At 33.8% G+C, this 21,598-nt stretch overlaps 1 protein-coding gene across 8 annotated transcripts in view; it reads left to right on the top strand.

Moving 5' to 3' along the window:
- FLRT2 (fibronectin leucine rich transmembrane protein 2) overlaps positions 1 to 20,893 on the top strand; it is a 112,063-nt gene extending 91,170 nt beyond the window's left edge. For 4 of the 8 annotated variants that reach the window (XM_074289825.1, XM_074289821.1, XM_074289826.1 and 1 more), the window contains 2 exons: positions 1,541 to 1,672; positions 14,020 to 20,893. In XM_074289825.1, the coding sequence (XP_074145926.1) occupies positions 14,430 to 16,415 (1,986 nt within the window). In that variant the 5' untranslated portion in view covers positions 1,541 to 1,672; positions 14,020 to 14,429 and the 3' untranslated portion in view covers positions 16,416 to 20,893. The remainder of the gene's footprint in view (positions 1 to 1,540; positions 1,673 to 14,019) is intronic. The other 4 variants (XM_074289819.1, XM_074289822.1, XM_074289820.1 and 1 more) reach the window with 1 other exon arrangement.
- Positions 20,894 to 21,598: the final 705 nt, after the last annotated feature.

Here is a 21,598-nt window from a genome sequence, read left to right as displayed (position 1 = left end):
TTGGGTCACTAAAAGCCACTTTTCCAAATTATCTATGGATATTTTGCCAGGCTGCCCACTTCTCTTCAGATAAAAGGGAATTGTTTTCTTCACCATGTAGAATAATTTATGGGTAGAGACCAATTTACTTGCTAAAAAACAGCAGGTAGCCTTTTCTTTTCCCAGTAGAAAGTGTTTTATGCTAAACATAGCATAGGATTCTGATATTCATTGGTGGAGAAGAAAAAGGCAACTTTTAATTAATTAGGTAGTTTTTTTTTTTTTTTTTTTTAACACAATATTGGTATTATCATCAAAATTCATTTTCTTTTTAAGGAGTATTAGAGTCTTGTTTTTCCTTCTGCTTATTGAACAAGGTAAAATTTAAATTTTATTTCAGATGTACCTAAATCTTCCCTTAAGGAAACTTTTGTCCCTTCTATATTCCTCTTCACTTCCCCTTTCCACCATGGTTCACAACCTTTCTTCACCCTGTTTTTACTAGGTGAAAAAGTCTTTCTTAAGTAAGAAGTTAAACAACTGATTATCATTGCTTTGTCCTAAACTTTTGTCTTTAGTTAAAATAAAAATGTCCTGGGGATGAATTTCACATTATGGAATTTCAGATACATAAAAGTCATTAAGAATAGAAAGCTCTCTTGATAGCCATGAAGTCACAACATATAGCTGACAATCTATTCAAAGGCCATCCTTGCTATTAAAGGCATATTTCTTAGTCTTTTTACTGAACTCACTTATCTATTTTTTTTTTTTTTTTGTGATAGTATCATTGATGTGTTTTGGGTTTTTCTATATATATACTCCTCTTCATTGAACTCTGCCTTGTAATAAAGACAATTCAGCAAAACTCACTGACAAAATGAACATAGGTTATATCTTATGAAACATTTTAGACTCATTCTGTCTCAGAAGAGGAAAGATTTGTCCTACATCACTTGTTGTCTGGGACCAATTACTGTTCTTTAGTCCTTTCAAATATGACTATAGGACCAGGCTGGTCCCTGTAATTTAATCTAAATTTGTCTCTCTTTAATGTTATTTTTGTTGATATTATTGTGTTGTTCTCTTGTTTAATTCTGTCTACATAAGTTGAAAAAAATTTCTATGTTTTTTTCTGAATTCTTCTATTTGTTTTTTATGGCAATGATTGCATTATACAAATATGCCATAATTTATTTAATTATTTCCCAAGGACTTAGCATCCATTTTGATTCAGATTCTTTTTGTCTTGTAACCACTTTAACAAATGTTAAATAGAAAAATAATATCACTGTTTCTTAGATCCAGGCTGACTTAAATCTTGTGAGAATCACTGAGATTTCTAAGAAGGATCATACTCTCACTTGAAATAAGTATCCTTTTGTACATAAACTGTGAGAATATCAATGAATCTAACTTGCTCCTTTAATGAAGATTTTTGGAAAAGCATCTAAGTTCAAATATAATTGTTTATCCTCTGATTCGCCTGGTGAATTTTACACTGACTGTCATCCCAATCCTCATGCTATGTTTTCAGGTTTGACTTTTTTTTTTCTTTCAGTAAAAAGACCAGCATAGTGACATATTCAAGAGAGCACTAAATTTGGAGTCAGTGGACCTTTGAATTCTACCTCTGACAACTTAGTATCTATGTGTCCTTGGATAAATTACTTAACCTTCAGTTCCTCTATCAGTAAGTAATGAAAAAGGTGAATATATGATCTTCAAGGCTCCATCTAGTTGAGAATCTTATGATTTTCCTATTAGTATCAACTTTCTAGGCAATTTATGGTTAAGAGGGAAATAGGTTGAAAATGAATGAAACTATAAATGATTTTTCTTTTTTACATGCAGTGCATGTCTCATTTCCTTTGTTTTTTCTTTTTTGTTTTTGTCTCTTTTTTTTCTGTAATTTGTTTTTGCAATCGCATGTGTGTGCATGTGTATTTGGTTTCCATTTTCTTTTAATTTGGAGAGCTCTGCAATTATGTGATCACCCTCTAGTGGCACTGCAGAGTAAAATCAATTTGGTTTTCAAGAATGAGCTCACTAGTGGTTTATATGGTCATTTGTTATATTATATTAATAAAATAATAACTAAGGTATGATAAGTAAGAGTTTCTTGAGTTTTTTAATATGATGATTTTTTTTTTAGATAGAGAGTTGATTAACAATTACTAAATGAGAAAATAAAGGATATTTTGTTTGAGGAAAGATATGGTACCTATATTGAGACTCTGATGTCCAAATTTTTTTCTTTGTAAAAATAACAAACAAAACAAAAAACTTTCCCAGGTCTGCTTGATTCTTCCAGTGTCTCTATGAAGTCAACATCATCAAACTCATTCCTATTTGCTCACTGGACCAGGACAATCAGAATAGATATGGTAATAACATCTTCAATATAAATTGGTCAACAAATATATATTGTTACTACTAGGAGCCAGGCACTATGCTAGGTCTTGGGAATAAAAAGGCAAAAATAAAACATTCATTTCTCTCAAGGGGCTTGCCTTCAATTAATAGTAATACCTAGAATATGAAGAAAGGACTTTAAAAAGTTATCTTTTTTTCCAAGTGCTAAGTCATTTTAATCATTGAAATCTTGAAATCATTTAATTGTGTAATCCTTTTGCATTCCTTTAACCACTGCCTTACATGAGCTTTAAAGATGTTATTCTGAACATTTTCAAAATGTTTTTCATGTAGCTTATACCTATATCTTAGTTTTGTTCTTTGGGAGGAAAAACCTTTTGGGAATGTAGAATATCAAGGTTAGAACACAACAATAATCCTCTTCCTTTCCTTTCTTCTTCTCTTCCCAATTCCAAATATACACACTACCCACAGTCCAAGACTGCATGCAGTATGACAGGTGTTTGCAAAAATGAGTATTATAAAAGCTTATTTATTCAGAGAGGAAATTTCACACCATTTAAATTCATATCCATCCCTATAATACTGAAATAGGCTTAAGCAATGAATTTTTCATTTTTTAGACTCAAAACCAGATAACTCACCTGGAAATACATAGTGTAATAATTTCATTTCATGGTCCTAATCAATATAACAAAAAACAGTCTATATTCAACTTGTGGAGACTCAGCATTTTGTATTTGTACATATGTACATCCATATATATGTGTGTGTGTGTGTGTGTGTGTGTGTGTGTGTGTGTGTGTGTGTGTGTGTATGTGTGTACCTAGGATTTTTCAGTAGAATGTATGTACATACACACACAGGTATGTATATTATGTGTATGTGTGCATAAGATATACATATAAGGATATGTATATATGTAAATATAGACATAGGTAAGAGGATGTAATATGCAGAATGTCTATAGATGGTGTTTCTATTCAACTGATTATAACCATGAAATGAATTTACATTGTGTTCATGTACACACACATAAATTGTTCTTGTTCAGTTCTTTCAAATGTGTCTGACACTTCATGACTCCCATTTAGAGTTTTCAGGTGAAAAAACTGAGGCAAATGGGGTTATCACTAGTATCTGTCTGAGGTCAGATTTGAACTTGGGTCCTTTGACTTCACAGTCAGCATTCTTCCACTGTGTTACCTTATTGCCCTTACATATAGACATATACACATATGTACTCATACATGTACATGCATATTTATAGGTTCTCCATACATGAAGTAGTGTTTGTCTAGAAAAAAATACCATGTTTGTATTTCTGGATTCAATACGTTGTTTCTTTGGAATTTTATTTTATATGATAATTGCAGACCTATTTTCTTCAGATTTTCTTTCCATCAAAGCATTGGTCAATTAGACTTCAGTTAAATTATCATGGGGAATTTAGGTTAACTTTCAGGGGTTGTAGAAGGCACTTATATGATCAAAATCACTCACAGGTCTTTACTAGACAATTTAGACTCACCTGAATTCAGATCAAAAGAAGGCAGAACTGGGACGTTTTACCTTTCTGTCTATCTATCTGTTTGTTCAGACTTTCTAACACTCAACACAGGATTGAAATCCTGGGCCTAAATGGCCCCAATTTGAGCTTTGAAGCTCAATGGGAAACTTGAACTTTGATCATAGGTTGTAATACCAGTTTAGTGCCTGAGATAATGGAAGGTAGTTCCTCCCCTTTCTCAATTTTTTTTTTCATGTGTTCTAGATCTGTTGTATGGATGAATAAAGCACAGGTATCTTTGTGAGCAGGGATTTGATTCTTTTTCAAATAGAATGTTAGGATCGAGTACATAGCTAGAGACAGAAAACATTTATATTTAGTAGATTTTCTTTTTTATTGATTCCTTAGAGGCACATAAATCCAATAGGTAGTGAAAGAATGTCAAACATGTTTCATAACATGATAGATTTAAAGTTGCAAGAGGCCTTAGAGGTCATTTAAGTCCAGTGCCCTCATTTTTACTCATGAAGATGCCAAGCCTAAAGGGTATAAATAACTTAAATCTTGTTTACAAAGGCAGAATGTACAGAATAGGAATAAAATTCATTACTTCTATATCCAAAGCTCCATGCATTAAATAGGAACAAAAAAATCAATAACACATAATCATTTAGGACATCATTTGGAACTCTACAACATGCTTGAGCTTTTACCTTTCAGGTTAGCACCTCCTATTAGTGAGAAAATATTCCCTATCCATAACTCCAGTGGGCACCAGCGGAATATGCATGAGGATATTCCAGTTGAGAACTAAAGGCAAAGAAATAGAATTGAGCCTAATACATTATATGAGAATAGATCGAAATTTTTTTTTCTATGAATGTAGACATAGATTTCTATAGAGAATAAGAGAGTTTAATACACTGAATGGGTCTGATTATTATTAATGTTGGCTCCTTATTGGAAACAATTCACAGTTTTAGCAAAGTTGCAGGATATAAAATAAACCCACATATATCAAAAGCATTTCTATATATTATTGACAAAGCCAATCAGCAAGAGATAGAAAAATTCCATTTAAAATTACTGTAGACAAAATAAACTACTTGGGGGTCTACTGCTAAGATAAGCCCAAGACCTATATGAACAAAATAAAACACTTCTCATACAAATAAAGTCAGTTGTAAATAATTGGAAAATATCAATTATTCATGACTGGGCAGAGCTAATAAAATAAAAATGACAATTCTGCCTAAATTGGTCTACTTGTTCAGTGCCATACCAATCAAACTGCCAAAACCTTACTTTGTAGAACTAGAAAAAAATAATAACAAAATTCATCTAGAAACAAAAGGTCAAGAATATCAAGGAAATTAATGAAAAAAAAATACAAAGGATGGTGGCTTAATAGTATCAAACCTAAAACTATATTATAAAGCAGCAGTAATCAAAGCCATTTGGTACTGGTTAAGAAATGGAGTAGATCATTGAAGTAGATTAGATACATATGACACAATTATCAAGGACTACAGCAATATAGTATTTGATAATCCCCTAAACTCCAAAATTCCAGTATTTGACAAAGATTGCTGGGAAAACTGAAAAATTATGCATAAGAAACTCAGTATAGACCTACATCTCACACATATCAAAATAAGATCAAAATAGATACATGATTAGGGCATAAAGGATGATGCCATAAAAAATTAGGAGAACAAGGGATAATTTACCCATCAGATCTTTGGAGAAGGGAGGAATTTATGACCAAAGCAGAATTAGAGAACATTATGAAAGGTAAAATGGACAAATTTGATTACATTAAATTAAATTTAAAAGTTTCTAAATTTATATAAAATTTGTATAAATACAAGTCATTTTCTACTTGATAAATGATCAAAAGATATGAATAATTTTCAGATGACAAATCTATAATTATATGAAAAATTGCTTTAAATAACTATTGATTAGAAAAATGCAAATTAAAACAACTCTGAGATACCATGTTATACCTCTCAGATTGGCTAAGATGATGGGAAAAGATAATGATAAATGTTGCAAGGGATATGAGGAAACTGGGACACTAATATATCGTTGGTGGAGTTGTGAAATGATACAACCATTCTCTACAGCAATCTGGAACTATACCCAAAGGGCTATAAAGCTGTTCATACCCTTTGATGTAGCAGTGCCATTACTGGATCTGTATCCCAAGGAATCTTAAAGGAAGGAAAAGGACCCACATGTGCAAAAATGTTTGTAGCATCTCTTTTTGTGGTAGTAAATAAATAGAAAATGAATAGATGCCCATCAATTGGGGAATGACTGAACAAGTTGTGGTATATAAAGGTAATGGAATATTATTGCTCTATAAAAAATTATGAACAAGTTGATTTTAGAAAGACTTGGAAAAATTTATATGAACTAATGGTGAGTGAAACAAGCAGAATACATTGTACACAATAACAGCAAGAAAGTGTGATGATCAACTATGAAAGACTTGCTGCTTCTTTGTGGTTCAGTGATTCAAAGTAATCCCAATAGACTTTGGACAGAAAATGCCATCTACATCTAGAAAAAGAGCTAAGGAGACTGTAAATCAACACATGCTATGTTTACTTTTTGTTTCTGTTTTATTTTTAATCTCAATCTCTCTCTCTCTCTCTTTTTTTTTTTTTTTTTTGCTTTGATTTTCTCTCCCAGCATGATTGATAAAGCAATATGTGCTGAAAATTAAAAAAGAAAGTAAATACATTAATTAAAAAAAAAAAAATTCTGGATTCTTAGTCTTCTACTAAGAATTCTTGAATTGAGGAAGCAGATGTCAATGTAGATAATCCCATGCCTCAGGTGATATAACTTGAGTTTAGTTATGCAGGGTTTTAACTTTTAAGAAAGCCAATGTAATTGATAGCTAGGCAGCAACTTGAAGAAACAACCCTCAAGAGGAAAAGGAGGTGGTACGATTGGTGCCAAAAATATACCTGAAGCTTATATATTGGTTTCTTGCCTTTTTTCCTCATGTAACATTCTAAGTACAACCTCCTTACCTATCATCCACATCTGAAATGCCTTCTCTTCTTAATTCACTGTCTCAAATAATTCATCCCAAGCTTCCTTCATAGATCAACTCAAATGCTACTTTTTACTTGAATCCTTTTCTGCTTCTTGAATTTTTAGTGCTACCACAACCAAAATAAAATTATCTGTTATTTATGTTATATATAATAAGATATATACACATGGAATCTCTCAGTGAATTATGCCTCCTCAAGAGTAAAGATTTTGTGTTTCTTTTCTCTGTATCTCAAGGACAGTGCCTGACATATATTGAAATGATTAGTGATTGAAATTCACACAATCAGTCCATAAATTTCCTAATCTCAGAAGATAAATTAATGCCCACAACCCCAATATTTAACTAATTATTTGAATATTCATATAGTCAATACATATTTATTCTGTACTTCTTTGTACCTCTCCCTCTCCTTCCCCCCCCCCCCCATACACACAGTTTAAGTGGCTGGCAGACCCATCAAATGGCAATTCTTTTCTCAAAGAGTTTGATAGCTTATCATGGGAAAATGTTTCCAAGGGTCTTGACTGAATCACAAACTTACTGTTAACTAAAACTGTGATGTATTTTCTAATAAAACTTACTACAGTCTTGGGGTACATTAATAAAAAAGTATAGTATTCAGATCACAAGATATATTCATCCCATTGTAACCAGCACTGGTCAAACTACATCTGAGATTTCATATTTAGTTCTGGTATTACAGTTTTAAAAGAACATAAAATTTAGCACATTCATAAGGTGTTGACTGGAATATTTAGGGATCAGAAGACTATTTCATATGCAAAATTATTAGGGAAACTGCAAGAGATGTTTACCCTGGGAAAGATAAGACTAAAAGTGGGAGAGCATAATATGGTAGTAGTTTTCAAATATTTCAAGTAGCTTTATATGGAAGAAGGAATACACTAATTTTGTGTATTATCAGAGGGTACAGTGTGCCTAGATCTATGCCTTGCACAAAAATGAATATTTAGTTGATATTTGTTAGAATTTTTTGTTAGTTTTCAGCTCAAAAGATAAAAATAACATAATAACTGGAGCCACCTAAGGATGAACCAGGACTGCTGTACTGGGCAGATGGTTGATTGTTAATGAAGGAATTCAGAGCATTGATGATACTCTTTTAGGAATATCATTTATAATAAGAGGGACTTGGAAGAAATAGTCTTTCAGGTTCTTGATTCTAAGCTTCTTCATGCTACATTAGGAGGACTGAATGTCATATCTGAGGATATGAGCATGAATTTTGATTCTGCCAGTTTGGGCAAATTATTTAACCTCAATAGACCTGAATTTTCTTATCAATAAAATGAGGGTGTTTAACTAGATGATGCTAAAATCTCTTGCTCTAAATCTATATTTTTGTGATCTGGCCCATGTAATCAAAGGTAAGTCACCTCCTGTTTAGCCTTGTAGGTTCATTGTTTCAGAGCTTGGGAAGGGATATCAAAGGCCATCTAATCCAATTTTCCATGTTTAATTGTTTTTATTTTGTTAAATATTTTACAATTACATTATCATCTGGTTCAGATTGGAAATGTTGAGGTCCCATGTGGCCCTCAGAATTCATGTTTTGTAACTCCACTCTAAAGCCCATTAAAAACCTAAAAGCATTAAATAAAGAGATGGTGATGATAATGATGAGTCATGTTCATGGTGCTAATTATGATGAGGCATTTAGGAGCAGAAGATAGAAAAAAAAAAAAAAAACTTGTGTCAGAAAGACCTTAATTTGATTTTAGATACTAGCCATGCTACATGGAACAAATCACTTGGCATTCTATTTGTCTCATCTTTCTTCTTCTGTAAAATGGGGATTATAAAAATATCTACTTTCTAGAGTTCTTATAAGGAACAAATGAAATATGTCAAATACTTTGCTAGGTATGAAATGCCTTATAAAGGTTAGCTATTATTATTTGCTATAATAAGTAATAATAACTATCATTATCTTCTTTTGTTAAGCTTTTTTTTTTTTTTTTTTTTGCGGGGGGGTGGGGAGGGCAAGCAGGTTCCTTGCATCTATCTTCTGGCACAAACCATTTCTTCTTAAAATTTTCAGGATCATTTTCTATTCACTTCTGAAATTAAACATTTATGTTTTGTATGATATTATGGAATTATCTATTGGACCTCTATGTACCAGCTATGGGCAATATGTGGTACTATCAAATAAGCCCCTGAGACGAGTTCAATTTTATGTTTGTTCATGGCTGTAATGTCCTACAGCTTGCCCATGTTATCTGAACTAACTAGGTTGTAAACCACAAGAAGATTTTTTTTTTAAATATATATAAATTCAGCATTTTATGTTTGCCAGGAGAATGATCCTTTTGGTGGTATTTTAATATTACCAATTCTAGACTGGCTGGAGCCAGGAAGTTCTGAGGTGTTAAAAATATTCTTAGGAAAACAAACATCTAATCAGAATTTTCCAGAAATTACAGATTTTTCTGTAAAGGAATCATTTCAGTTTAGAAGCTAGTGGGTATTTTTTGTTTGCTTGTTTTTTGTTTTGCTTTGGCCACTAATGGGAGTTTGGTGACATGCAGACCCCAAGCAGCAATCTTGTGTCCTCTACACTACTTGATAAGGTCTTGGACTAGACCAACATTACATTTTATTTTATTTTTTCTAAATAATTTTGCTTTTTCTTTCTTATTAACTGGATAGTTCTAGATTATAGCTTTCAAATGCAAATTTTGGGGCTGTGCAAAAGGTTGATCACTTTTTGGTGTTTACAGATTTTAAAAATATTGAGTGTTGTATTTACTTCTATGCTTTTATACCTTCATGCTGTAATGAATAAAGTTTCCTTAACCTTCCTCAGTTTGCATTAAGACATATGTCTCTTGGAACCAAATGATCATAAGATTCTAGAAGCAGTGAAAATCTTATAATGCTGGGAAGACTTTTCAGGTCAGCTTTATTTGAACCCCTTGATAGTCTCTTATTGTCTCCAATCACCACCAAAACTGAAGCCATTAAGATTTTCTTTGTACTGATGTGTAATGCAGTCAGTAGCACTAGTGACAATTCCTGTTTTCTTAACCATGATTTTTATGGTCTTGCTTATTAAACACTCCTGGAATATGGTTTCCTGAAATTAATCGAACCCCTCAACTAACCCAACAATGCTAAGAGAGAGATTTTTCTTTGCAGAAAGCTTTTAAAAGCTTCATGTACTTATACCCCAGAATCTTTGAAAATAGTTAAATTAAAGCAGCCTTTCTGCTTTACTATTATCTGTAAGTTATTGAAGAGCATCTATTGTAGGGTGGTTTACTCTCAGGCTTTTTGAGTTTATGTCACCTCCTATAAATGCAAATTCTTATATTTTTTCAGTGCCTTCCATTCAATAATTCTCAATAAAATCCAAAGTTTCCTTGAAGAGAGGATGTAAAAGAACATGCTTACTATTTAAATAGACAAAGAAAACCTTAATCTCAACATATGAAAATCATTATGCAGGGGGAAGAAGCTAATAGCTGAAAAACATGGATTTGTTTATTGTCATCAGCGAGTCCCTGTAAAGTAAAATCTTTATTCTATCCACAAGCTGTCTTTCTATGCACTTTATTACTTCAGCTACATAGGCAATGCTGATCCTACCTTGGTATTGATTATTTAGCTAGTATTCTGCCATGTAGATTCAGCCTAGTACATTTTCTCTGATAGAATGTGATTGTCAGCTCTTATTTCTTAGAAGCTCTGGATTGAGCACAGCCTGACTTTGTTTTGTGCATTTAAGTTGATCTTAACATTGAGATATGATAAGGCATTTTCTGCCCTTATAATAGGAGTCGGAACTATTTTTGAAAAACAAAAAAGAGATATTTGAACCATTGATTTCCTATTTGGCTTTTTTTTTTTTTTTTTGGTTGGGAGGAATGATTATTTCTGAGGTGTTTTCAGAGTTTAGAGTTCACTTTATTTTAACGAAAATACTCCATAATGGCCCGTTCATTCAGATTTTTCTAATCACTAGATCATATCTAAACTATTTAGCAATATAATTTTGTGAAAATTCCCAACTAAAATCCAAAAATTCTTTTATTAAAAATTGAACTTGTCATGGCTGATAAACTTAGTGTGATCTAAATAGGACTTTTCTCATATTAAAGATGACAAACAGTGACAGTTTGAACTATGTAATCCTGTTAGGGATTTTCTTCAGTATCATGTCATCGTACATAATTATAAAAGAGCCACTCATGAGTGAAATAGGCCCACAAGAGAGCAAGGCCTAAAATCCTGGGTTGCCTGATTGAGTTTTTTTCTGAGTTACAGAAGACACCATCCAGCAAGTAGAAAATTTGCTATTTAGTTGCATAATGATAGGTTTCAGGGAATAATTCAGAGTTCTTTGTGAATTTCCAACTATGTTAGCTTTAGGGTCTGATACCTGATGAGCTTTCTAAGTAAATACAGTAATCTTTAAGTATAGAGTTTATTTTTTTTTTAAGGTTATAATATCTTGGTTCATAAATACAGTTACAGAATTTTTTTTTTTTTTTAAGCTTACCTATTTTGGAGTCCCAAAGGAAGACTTTTAGAAAAAACTGCACATAAGTTGTGCTACCACTGGCATGCATGACAAATCTTTCTACATTGCTAGAATATGCCTTGAACCTGCCTTTCCAATCTTGCTGATGGCTGAATGCAAACAGAACTAGAAATTATGTTTATTTGAAGAGAGGGGTTGAGGGGGTATATTTTATTAAAAAAATGGAATCTCTTTAGCATTTCTTTAGAAGGTAACTTACACTAATATTTTCTTAGCCTCATTGGATATCTGTATAAATTTCTTCTCTTATTGCATAGGTGTATATAACTTGACCTGCAATTTCATTGTAGGACATTCCCAGAGTATAGAGGTGTAACTCCTCTAACTAAAAGTCACCCAAGCCTCTTAGAACTGCTTTGACTACAAGGTCACATATGAACTAGTATGGACTTGAACCTTAAACTTCTTGACTTCACTGAGCTATTTTACCTCTTGTTAATACTCGAGATTGGGGATTAGAAAAAATAGATCATAACTCTTTCTCAAATGACCACTCTAACTCTTATTCTCTTTAAATTTAATACTTTAGAATATTGGAATAAATAAAGCAATTAGTCATTGTGTATGAAGGAACTCCTCAAATAACTTGACATAAATAAGTATTTCCTTATTGATAAAATAAAAAGAGAATGTTTTTATCAAAGGTGCTTCATATTTTTTGTCGTGCCTCCATTTGAAGATTCACCTTTTCTCTGATGCTGACCTGTGTAACCTTGGACAAGTCAATCTTCCTGGGTCTTAGTATCCTTATCTTTATAATGAGGGAAATGATATGACCTCCGAGGTTCATTCCACTTCAGGTTCTACGATCCTGTGACTGGCCTTTTTTTGTGGAGAGTAGTGATTATAGTTTAGTGACAGAGCAGTTGCTTGCAAATTTCAGTTTATATAAAGCTATTTTTTCCTTTGTTTTGATTTAAAAACAAGATGATCCTTTAATGCATACACATATTTGTCAATATGTATGCATATATACATATGCATGTACTCCTGTACACACATGTGTATCAATCTTTATGTATAATATAAAGCAAAAAATATGTGTAACTAGAAAGAATATAGATTTTTTGCATATAAATTTTTTTCCCTAAAGCAGAACTCCTATATAGCTCATCAGGCATTTAAATTATATGTTGCTCATATCATATTTGCTAGTTTCTTTCTTTTTAATAGAGTTTTTTCAGGTTGTTAAAGTAACTGTCTCAGATAATTCTTTTGTGCTTTTAGATTTCAGTGGCTTCAATTTCTTTATATTGGTGAGAATTAAGAGACACACATCTTACCGTGTCCTGACATGTTGGTTTTATAGGGAAATCAAAACTGGTACCTTTCAATTAACTCTTTTATTTCTTTCATCTCAAAATTGATAGCTTGAAATTGTGTGCAAGAAAGAATAATTGGTTTCTTAAAAGTATGTTAATTCCCCAAAATATTCCTTCAACCATAACAAAATGAGCTATAAACATTCTTCCTTTGGGGACACAAAGAAACCAGCTAACTCAATGGGATAAGAACTCATCTCTGGACATGGATACTGTAATTATGTTAATATTTTGTATATGGATCACTTGAGAGGGGGGCTTATTTGAGCCAGAATTATAAGAGCCTAGAGTTTATTTTACCCAGGAATTGGGATATTGTCCTCCTTTTTCACACAAAAGAAAGGAAACATTTTATAAGTTCACAAAATATTGCATGTCTAGGAAGGAGACAGGAATAAGGGGAAGAATTAAGCAGTTTCAATTAAATTGCTTGCTATTTCACATTTATTTCATGATAACTTTTTTACTTTTTTGTGTTTTATTAAACATTGTATTTATCCATAGTTGTTTTTTAATAGTATTTTATTTTTCCAATTACATGGAATGATAGCTTTCAGCATACATTTTTGTAAGATTTTGAGTTCCAAATTTTCTTTTCTTCCTCCCTCTCTTACCTCTCCCTTCTTAAAATAACAAGTAATCTGATACAGATTATGCATGTACAACAAAGCTATTTAGAAAGAGTTATTTGATTTTGACCAAATTTGGTGCATTGTTATTTATGTCTTGCTGCAATTTAAGTCTGACATGTGCTTTTGGCTACCTTCTAGAAATAAAACAAATTCACCAAAGAAAAATAAAAATAGCCAATAAAATTGCAAGTAAATATGTTTTAGTAATATTATATAATGTAATTTGGCATATGGATAGAGCTTAAAGAGATATGTGAAGAGGCAGAGAGATCTGTAGGTCATAAATTCAGTGGTGCTGGTTGAATACAAAAATGTGGTTTTTATTTTGCATTTCATCCTTTCCATCATTAAGTCCCTGCTGTATATACATATTTTTAAGCACAATTTTGCATCATTATCCAACATGTGTCTTTGATTAAGAGTAGATTTTCATGGTAATTATACCTATTTAACTATTTTTTTTTTCTTTTTGGAAAAAAAAAAGTAGAAAGGAAAATTATGATTATTATTCCTCTTGTCACCAGTTTTATTGACATCTTTCTTTTTATCCATAACAGATCAAGAATTGAGCTAAACTGAAGTGCTCACAGGCTGAACCACATTGACCTGAGCTACAAGAGAAGACAGAAGCCTTGCAAGTCCATTGCGGTTCCTGTGGTAGTGAGCACATTGATATTGCCTGTTACCTGTTAGAAAAAAAAAAAAAAAATCCATCTATTGCATTTTAGTGCACATGGAGGAAGGCAGTAAAGAAGGCAACCCAAAAAGGATAATAAGACTGGGACTTTCCTAGCTGATTATCAGAAAACAGCACCAGGAGGATTGTTTTACTGTTCTCCTTCAGGACTTTACTCTTGCTTGAGTGGTGGACACTAAAGGAACCAGTTTTCTGCCTTTTCAGTTTTGCCACCTGCCTTTATTACTTTCCACTCCCCAGCCCTCTGTATTTTGTTTCTTTACTTCAGAGATGGGCCTAAAGACTACAAAGTGGCCTAGCCACAGGGCTTTGCTTTTGAAATCTTGGGTTATCATTTCCCTGGGGCTCTCCATGCAGGTTTCTAAAAACATGGCGTGTCCTAGTGTGTGCCGCTGTGATCGGAACTTTGTCTACTGTAATGAGCGAAGCTTGACCTCAGTGCCTCTTGGGATACCGGAGGGCGTAACCGTACTCTACCTCCACAATAACCAAATTAATAATGCTGGATTTCCTGCAGAACTGCACAACGTACAGTCGGTGCACACAGTCTACCTGTATGGCAACCAACTGGATGAATTCCCCATGAACCTACCCAAGAATGTTAGGGTTTTACACCTGCAGGAAAATAACATTCAGACCATTTCTCGGGCAGCTCTTGCTCAACTTTTGAAGTTGGAAGAGCTACACTTGGATGACAACTCCATCTCTACAGTAGGTGTAGAAGATGGGGCATTCCGAGAAGCTGTAAGTCTCAAGCTGTTGTTTCTGTCTAAGAATCATCTGAGCAGTGTGCCTGTGGGCCTCCCTGTGGATTTACAAGAACTGAGGGTAGATGAAAATCGAATTGCTGTTATATCAGATATGGCCTTTCAGAATCTCACAAGTTTGGAGCGTCTGATTGTGGATGGTAATCTCCTTACCAATAAAGGCATTGCTGAGGGGACTTTCAGCCATCTCTCAAAGCTCAAGGAATTTTCTATTGTGCGGAATTCACTATCCCACCCTCCACCTGATCTCCCAGGTACGCATCTGGTCAAGCTTTACTTACAGGATAACCAGATAAACCATATCCCTTTGACAGCATTTTCCAATCTCCACAAGTTAGAACGGCTGGATATTTCCAATAATCAGCTGCGGATGCTGGCTCAAGGGGTCTTTGATAATCTTTCCAACCTGAAGCAGCTCACTGCACGGAATAATCCTTGGTTTTGTGACTGCGGTATTAAGTGGGTCACAGAATGGCTCAAATTCATTCCTTCATCTCTTAATGTACGTGGTTTTATGTGCCAGGGACCAGAACAGGTCAGAGGCATGGCTGTCAGGGAGCTGAATATGAATCTGTTGTCATGCCCTACCACTACACCTGGATTATCTCTCATTACCCCGCCTCCAAGTATTGTTCCTCCAACCACACAGATTCCCACTCAATCTCCAGCCACCCCTAGCAGAAATTATACTCCTCTGACATCCACTATCTCTAAACTCCTCCCCACTGTGCCTGACTGGGATGACAGAGAAAGAGCGACCCCTCCCATTTCCGAACGGATCCAACTCTCAGTCCATGCTGTGAATGACACTTCCATTCAAGTCAGTTGGCTTTCTCTCTTTACTGTGATGGCATATAAACTCACCTGGGTGAAAATGGGTCACAGCCTGGTAGGGGGCATCGTTCAAGAACGGATAGTCAGTGGTGAGAAACAACATCTGAGTCTGATCAATTTAGAGCCCAAATCTACCTATCGGGTTTGTTTAGTGCCATTGGATGCTTTTAATTACCGAGCTGGAGAAGATACCATTTGTTCTGAGGCTAGCACTCATGCCTCCCATTTAAACAATGGCAGTAACACAGCTTCCAGCCATGAACAGACAACTTCTCACAACATGGGTTCCCCCTTTCTTCTGGCAGGTTTGATTGGGGGTGCAGTGATATTTGTGCTGGTGGTTTTGCTCAGCATTTTTTGCTGGCACATGCACAAAAAGGGGCGCTACACCTCTCAGAAGTGGAAATATAATCGGGGCCGACGGAAAGATGACTACTGTGAGGCGGGCACCAAGAAGGACAACTCCATCCTGGAGATGACAGAAACCAGCTTTCAGATTGTCTCCTTAAATAATGATCAGCTCCTTAAAGGAGATTTCAGACTGCAGCCCATTTACACCCCAAATGGGGGCATTAATTATACAGACTGCCACATTCCCAACAACATGAGATACTGCAACAGCAGCGTTCCAGATTTGGAGCACTGCCACACGTGATATCGAGGGTGGGGGGGCTGGGAGATAACCAAGCGGACAGTGAAACTCTTGAGAACACATACACACACACACATGTGCGAGCATAGAGATACACACAAATTACATTTGATAAATGTTACACAGATGCATTTGTGCATTTGAATACTCTGTAATTTATACGGTGTACTATATAATGGGATTTAAAAAAATGCTATCTTTTCTATTTCAAGTTAATTGCAAACAGTTTTGTAACTCTTTGCTTTTTAAACCTTTAAAAAAAAGTTGCTGAAGTACTGTACAGAGTTGTACAATGAGAACCCAATGCCATGGCAAAGGAAAGAGTAATTCTTCCGTACAATGTACATTAACCATTTTGCTGTCAAAGCTGTCAAAAGAGATTTCCTTTTTCAGAGCCACTGGTCAAGGTCCAAGTACAAATTAGAAGGGATTCATTAAGACAGGATAATTAAATTTTTATTAAAAAAAATCTAACCAAGCAATTTTATGATATTTCCGCACTTCCCAAGTTTGTTTGTTTTGTTTTGTTTTTTGGAAGGGGAGTATGTGGGTAGAATTTACAAAATAAGAAATGGGCAAACTGTACCAAAATTTTGGTTTGATCTAGTGCAAGAAATAACTGCTAAATCACAAGGAAAGAACATTCTTGTGAGATAATTTGGCCCACTTGGCAAAGCCCAAGAGGATTAATTAAAATTTCAAAAAACCTGAAAACGTTGGATGTGGCTGGGCAAATTTTTTTTTTTTTAATCATCATAGTGTCCCAAACCTATATAATTTGACAAAATTGGAGACCAGAGTTATATTTAATTCAAACATGTTGAGAAGCTGATGAGTCAGAAAGAAAATAAAATCCTTTTAAAAAGTGTTTATGTTCAAATTAAGTATAAGGCTAAACCAAATTCAACTAAAAAAGTTTTCAATACATTGTTTTGAGAGAGAGAGACTAATGAAATAGGGTAAAAAGAAATACTGAATTAAATTATTTTTGATAAAGAAAATTATTTTGGGAAATTCAATAAGGCTGTGTCTACATGACTAACAAACCAACTGAGTGGAGGAAAAATATTCATTCAAGCTAGATTTTTTTTGTTGTTGTTGTTGTCATGTAGTTTAAAATATATATAGTTATTTTACTTATTTTTTTATTTTTAAGCTGGTTGTGTTGGTCTTATGTAGACAAAGCCCAAACTCATGCCTTTCCTTCTCTCAATTTCTTGTCTTCCATTCAGATACTTATTGGGAGGAAACTCGACAAAATTCTATTGATTATATTCTATTTGGTTCTTATCTTTCTTCAATTGTTCAGGAAACATTATTAATGACACTCTGGGATGCACAAAGACTCACCCAAGTGCACCTATGGCATATGAAAACTCGTGTCCATTATCACAGCTAACAGTAGATCATAGATCCTAGAATTAGAATTAGGAGGGACCTTAGAGGTCACTATTAAGGCCTAGCCAGTGTAGGCCCCAAACGTTATATATATTTATATAATATCCAACCACATCCTCATCAAACAATTCCCAGGTCCAACAGATACATCCACTTTCTTTCCATTTTGCGATTTACATTTAATTGATGAAAAAAATGAGCAAACTGGGTGTTTTGTAAATTTTTCTGCCTAATCCTTTCTGATCCCTGGAGAGGACAAAAAGGGGAGTAGAAGAGGAGTTGTCTACATTTTTGAAACATTTTGAAAGTTTTTGCTATGTTTTTGAAACTTTGCCCCTTCCATGGGATGCTTGGGAAGCTTAAATCCTTTTCTTCCTCAAGTTTTAGAAGGGCTGTGAATGGAGATGGTAGTCATTTATTTCAAAGTTTGCCTTCTTTTGAATTTCTAGTTAAAAAATCAAACTTATAAATCTCACTCTATACTATATGTTTTCTATTTCTCTTGCTATAACAGGTATTTTAGGGATCCATGTGGCAAGTGTCACAGAATTGTCTTTGTTTTTATTTTGTTTTGTTTTTAAAGGAAAAATAAGCTGTGATGTGTCTTCTCTGTATAATCTTAGGTATAAAATGCTATGCAAGTTTTTTCTTTATAGTAAAAGCCTTATTTCCTCAATACTTTCTCTCTCCCCAGTATGTTAACTACTCTGGCCCTTTGGGATAAAGAAAAAAGAAATATAACTAGCTATATATTGTTATAGACACCAGTGCACTAATGTGCATTCAGCCAAGGTGAAATTGGCTTTGTACAAATTCTAGAGTGGTTGAGATTTCCAGTTAAGTCTAGCAGTTCAACTCTTGGATTGCTTACTTAACACTATCTCTACAATTAAGGGTGAAAGGGATTATTAAGTTGAACAATGAAAACCCAGTCTAGAAATTTAACTAAATACTCAAGGGGATCTCACATAATTACTTAATCACTTCAAGTCTCCAACATACTTAGACTTGATAGACAACAGGATATGTTCAGAAAGGATGCTTTGGCTTCTTATTAAATATAGATTCACAATATTCATTTGTACTTATGTGATTTCACTACAAAAGGGCTTCCAGCCATCAAGACTCAAAAACTCAAGATGGATGGGTTTCCCATTTTCTTAAATTTTCCTGTGGCCTATACATTATGTGGAATTATTTGACATTAACAGGTGCAACAGAGTTCTTAGCCTGAAGAATGAGTTACAGTTGCCTGAATGGGTACCAAGCCTGCTATGCTAGAAGAGTTGTAAAAGTTTCATTTGCCATTAACCTTGCTCATTTTGATTTTCCATGTGACATAGCAATTGTTCTGTGAAAAACAGAATCCTTTTCAAATATGGTATATGGGAATTTCATCTCATTCTAAAAACATACAGGCTTTCATGTAATAGTGTTTTGTTCTACAATGTTGCCTCATCATAGAACTTGTGTTTGAAATATTTCAGGTGGTGGTTGTGCAAACCTGTGTGCATCCTAGCTTGGTCTCTCCTTTGGTTGAAATACACTAGAAGAAAGATGGTCAGGATTAAATGTGAAGCCAAATCCATAAAACAGAACGTTCACTTGTTCATATGTAAAGTAAGACCTGTGGTCTTGACTTTCATAGCATGATATTTTAGCCAACTGAGTTAATTTGCTTCATAATTTATACATTCAGAATTATGTGACTCTCTGCTGACAGAGAGAAAATACTAAAAGAACAGGAATAAATCAATATTTCATGACAATCATTATTCATTCCTATGTTGCCATTTAATAATGATGTTTGGAAAGAGATTTGATGATGGAGATGCTGGGTCCTTCCCTTCCTGCATCAACAACACTTGTCTATTAAATTTGCAACTTTGTTGCATGTGTTAGCAAGAAGACACACCTGGTGTTTCCCTGCCTTTACTTTCCCAGGGCTTCTGAACAAGAATACTGAAAGTGAAATTCATTCTCCCTTGTGAGCACTATTATACTTTCTAATTATCTGAATGTTTGTGGAAGATAAATTAGGAGTTTCCCCCAAGGTGAAAAAAATACAATATGACTGGTTTGAGAGGAAAAAACCCAATGAAGGAGCTAATATTACAGCTCCATTTTCTACTAGAGCAGATCATAATCTTTTTAGTCATTTCATGGGCGTTAGAAAATACCTCCCCACTGGGAGCAAACTTCTACATGTTGTGAGCAAAGCATCCATACAAATCACAAGGCAATTTTGTTGTAATCCATGGGGAGAACAAATAATGTATTTTATCTACCAATCTCTGCCACGGGTTCAGCCACAGCTATTGACAGTGAAGTGGTTAATTTCAATTTAATCTTATGTTCATAGCATTTCTTTATTCTAATTTATAACAAGGAGACATTAAAGTTTTACTTTAGAACATGAAAATAATGGTTTTACTCATTCCAGCCATACAAAAAGCAAAACAGAAATGAGTGCCCCAAAGAGAAAACAAAAATAACTTAAGTGCTAAGCCTCTTGTAGCCTTTCCTGATGCTTCTTTTAACACAAGGAAGCCAGAATTTTCATCTTTCTCCAATACTACAACAGAGTTCACTTTGGTCTCCATAGTTGCAAGGGGAAATAGATTGAATAAAGTTTGGCAAAACAGTGATACTGTATATATAATGGAATCAAAAGGTTTGTTATTATTTTCCTAGTAGCACATCCACCAGACTAGCACAAAGTAGGGTTATAGCAGTCATAGATTTTCCAGGTATTTAAAAATACCCCTGGGGCACAGGAAAGGTATTCCCTATGACTTAAAATGTGTATCAATTTAGAGGCAAAATTAGGCCAATGTGTGTCCCTGATATAAGGAAAATGGCATCAAGTATATTCATTAAAAGTTTATCATGATTTTGTTGTTACTGATTGAGCCATATGTTGATTTGATTCTTGTTTGCCTTGACATGGGACTTCAAGGGGCTGGAAAATCTGCATTATACATCTTCTGAGACATGTTGCACATGTTAACTTCAAGACTTCACTCTACACTATACAGTACCTTGTTGATATATTAAGTAAAGACTTATTTTAAAAAAAAAAACTGTGTTTATTTGAGCTGGTTTGTTGAAATACATTAATCTTAGTTGTTTTGAATAGGAGAAATGAAAAATGGTCCTGGGTAATATAAAATAATGATAGAAACAAATTAGCTAATAAGATTTTTATTTTCTTGTATCCATGATATATACTTTTATTTCAAAGGCCAGATGACCTTTTTCATGTTTGGTTTTGAGGTGCTTTTAAATTTCCTGACAAGGGTATGTGTATTTTTACATGTAGTTTTCCAATAACACAAATATATAGGGCATATTCTTTTATAAGGGGATAAAGTAATCTCATACAAATATCTTTCTCTCCCAAATCTTGAATATTCCATTTCCATATGCCAAATGACATATACATCATTTGTTCCACATGTATATGACTCTTAAAGTTTTCAAAGTATTTACCTCACAACAGCTTCATAGAGAAGTATAGACAGATGAATAAACTATCATTTGATTTCTTACCTTAGCTATTTTAAGGTTAGAACTAGTACTCAAATCCACACACTCTGATTCCATTATTCTCTATATTATGCTATGCTTCCTATCATAGTTCTAAATATGTGCTTGAAACACTTTATATTTAATTAAATTTTATCTTTTCAGTGGGTTGTCATATTATGTGTATTTATGTACACACAAATACATTTAAATATGACTATATATATATAATATATACTCGTACACATATGTGTGTGTGT

The sequence above is a fragment of the Sminthopsis crassicaudata genome, chromosome 2, assembly GCF_048593235.1.
Source record: "Sminthopsis crassicaudata isolate SCR6 chromosome 2, ASM4859323v1, whole genome shotgun sequence".
In the NCBI taxonomy this organism is placed as follows: domain Eukaryota; kingdom Metazoa; phylum Chordata; class Mammalia; order Dasyuromorphia; family Dasyuridae; genus Sminthopsis; species Sminthopsis crassicaudata.
This window is presented reverse-complemented; position numbering and strand designations above follow the sequence as displayed.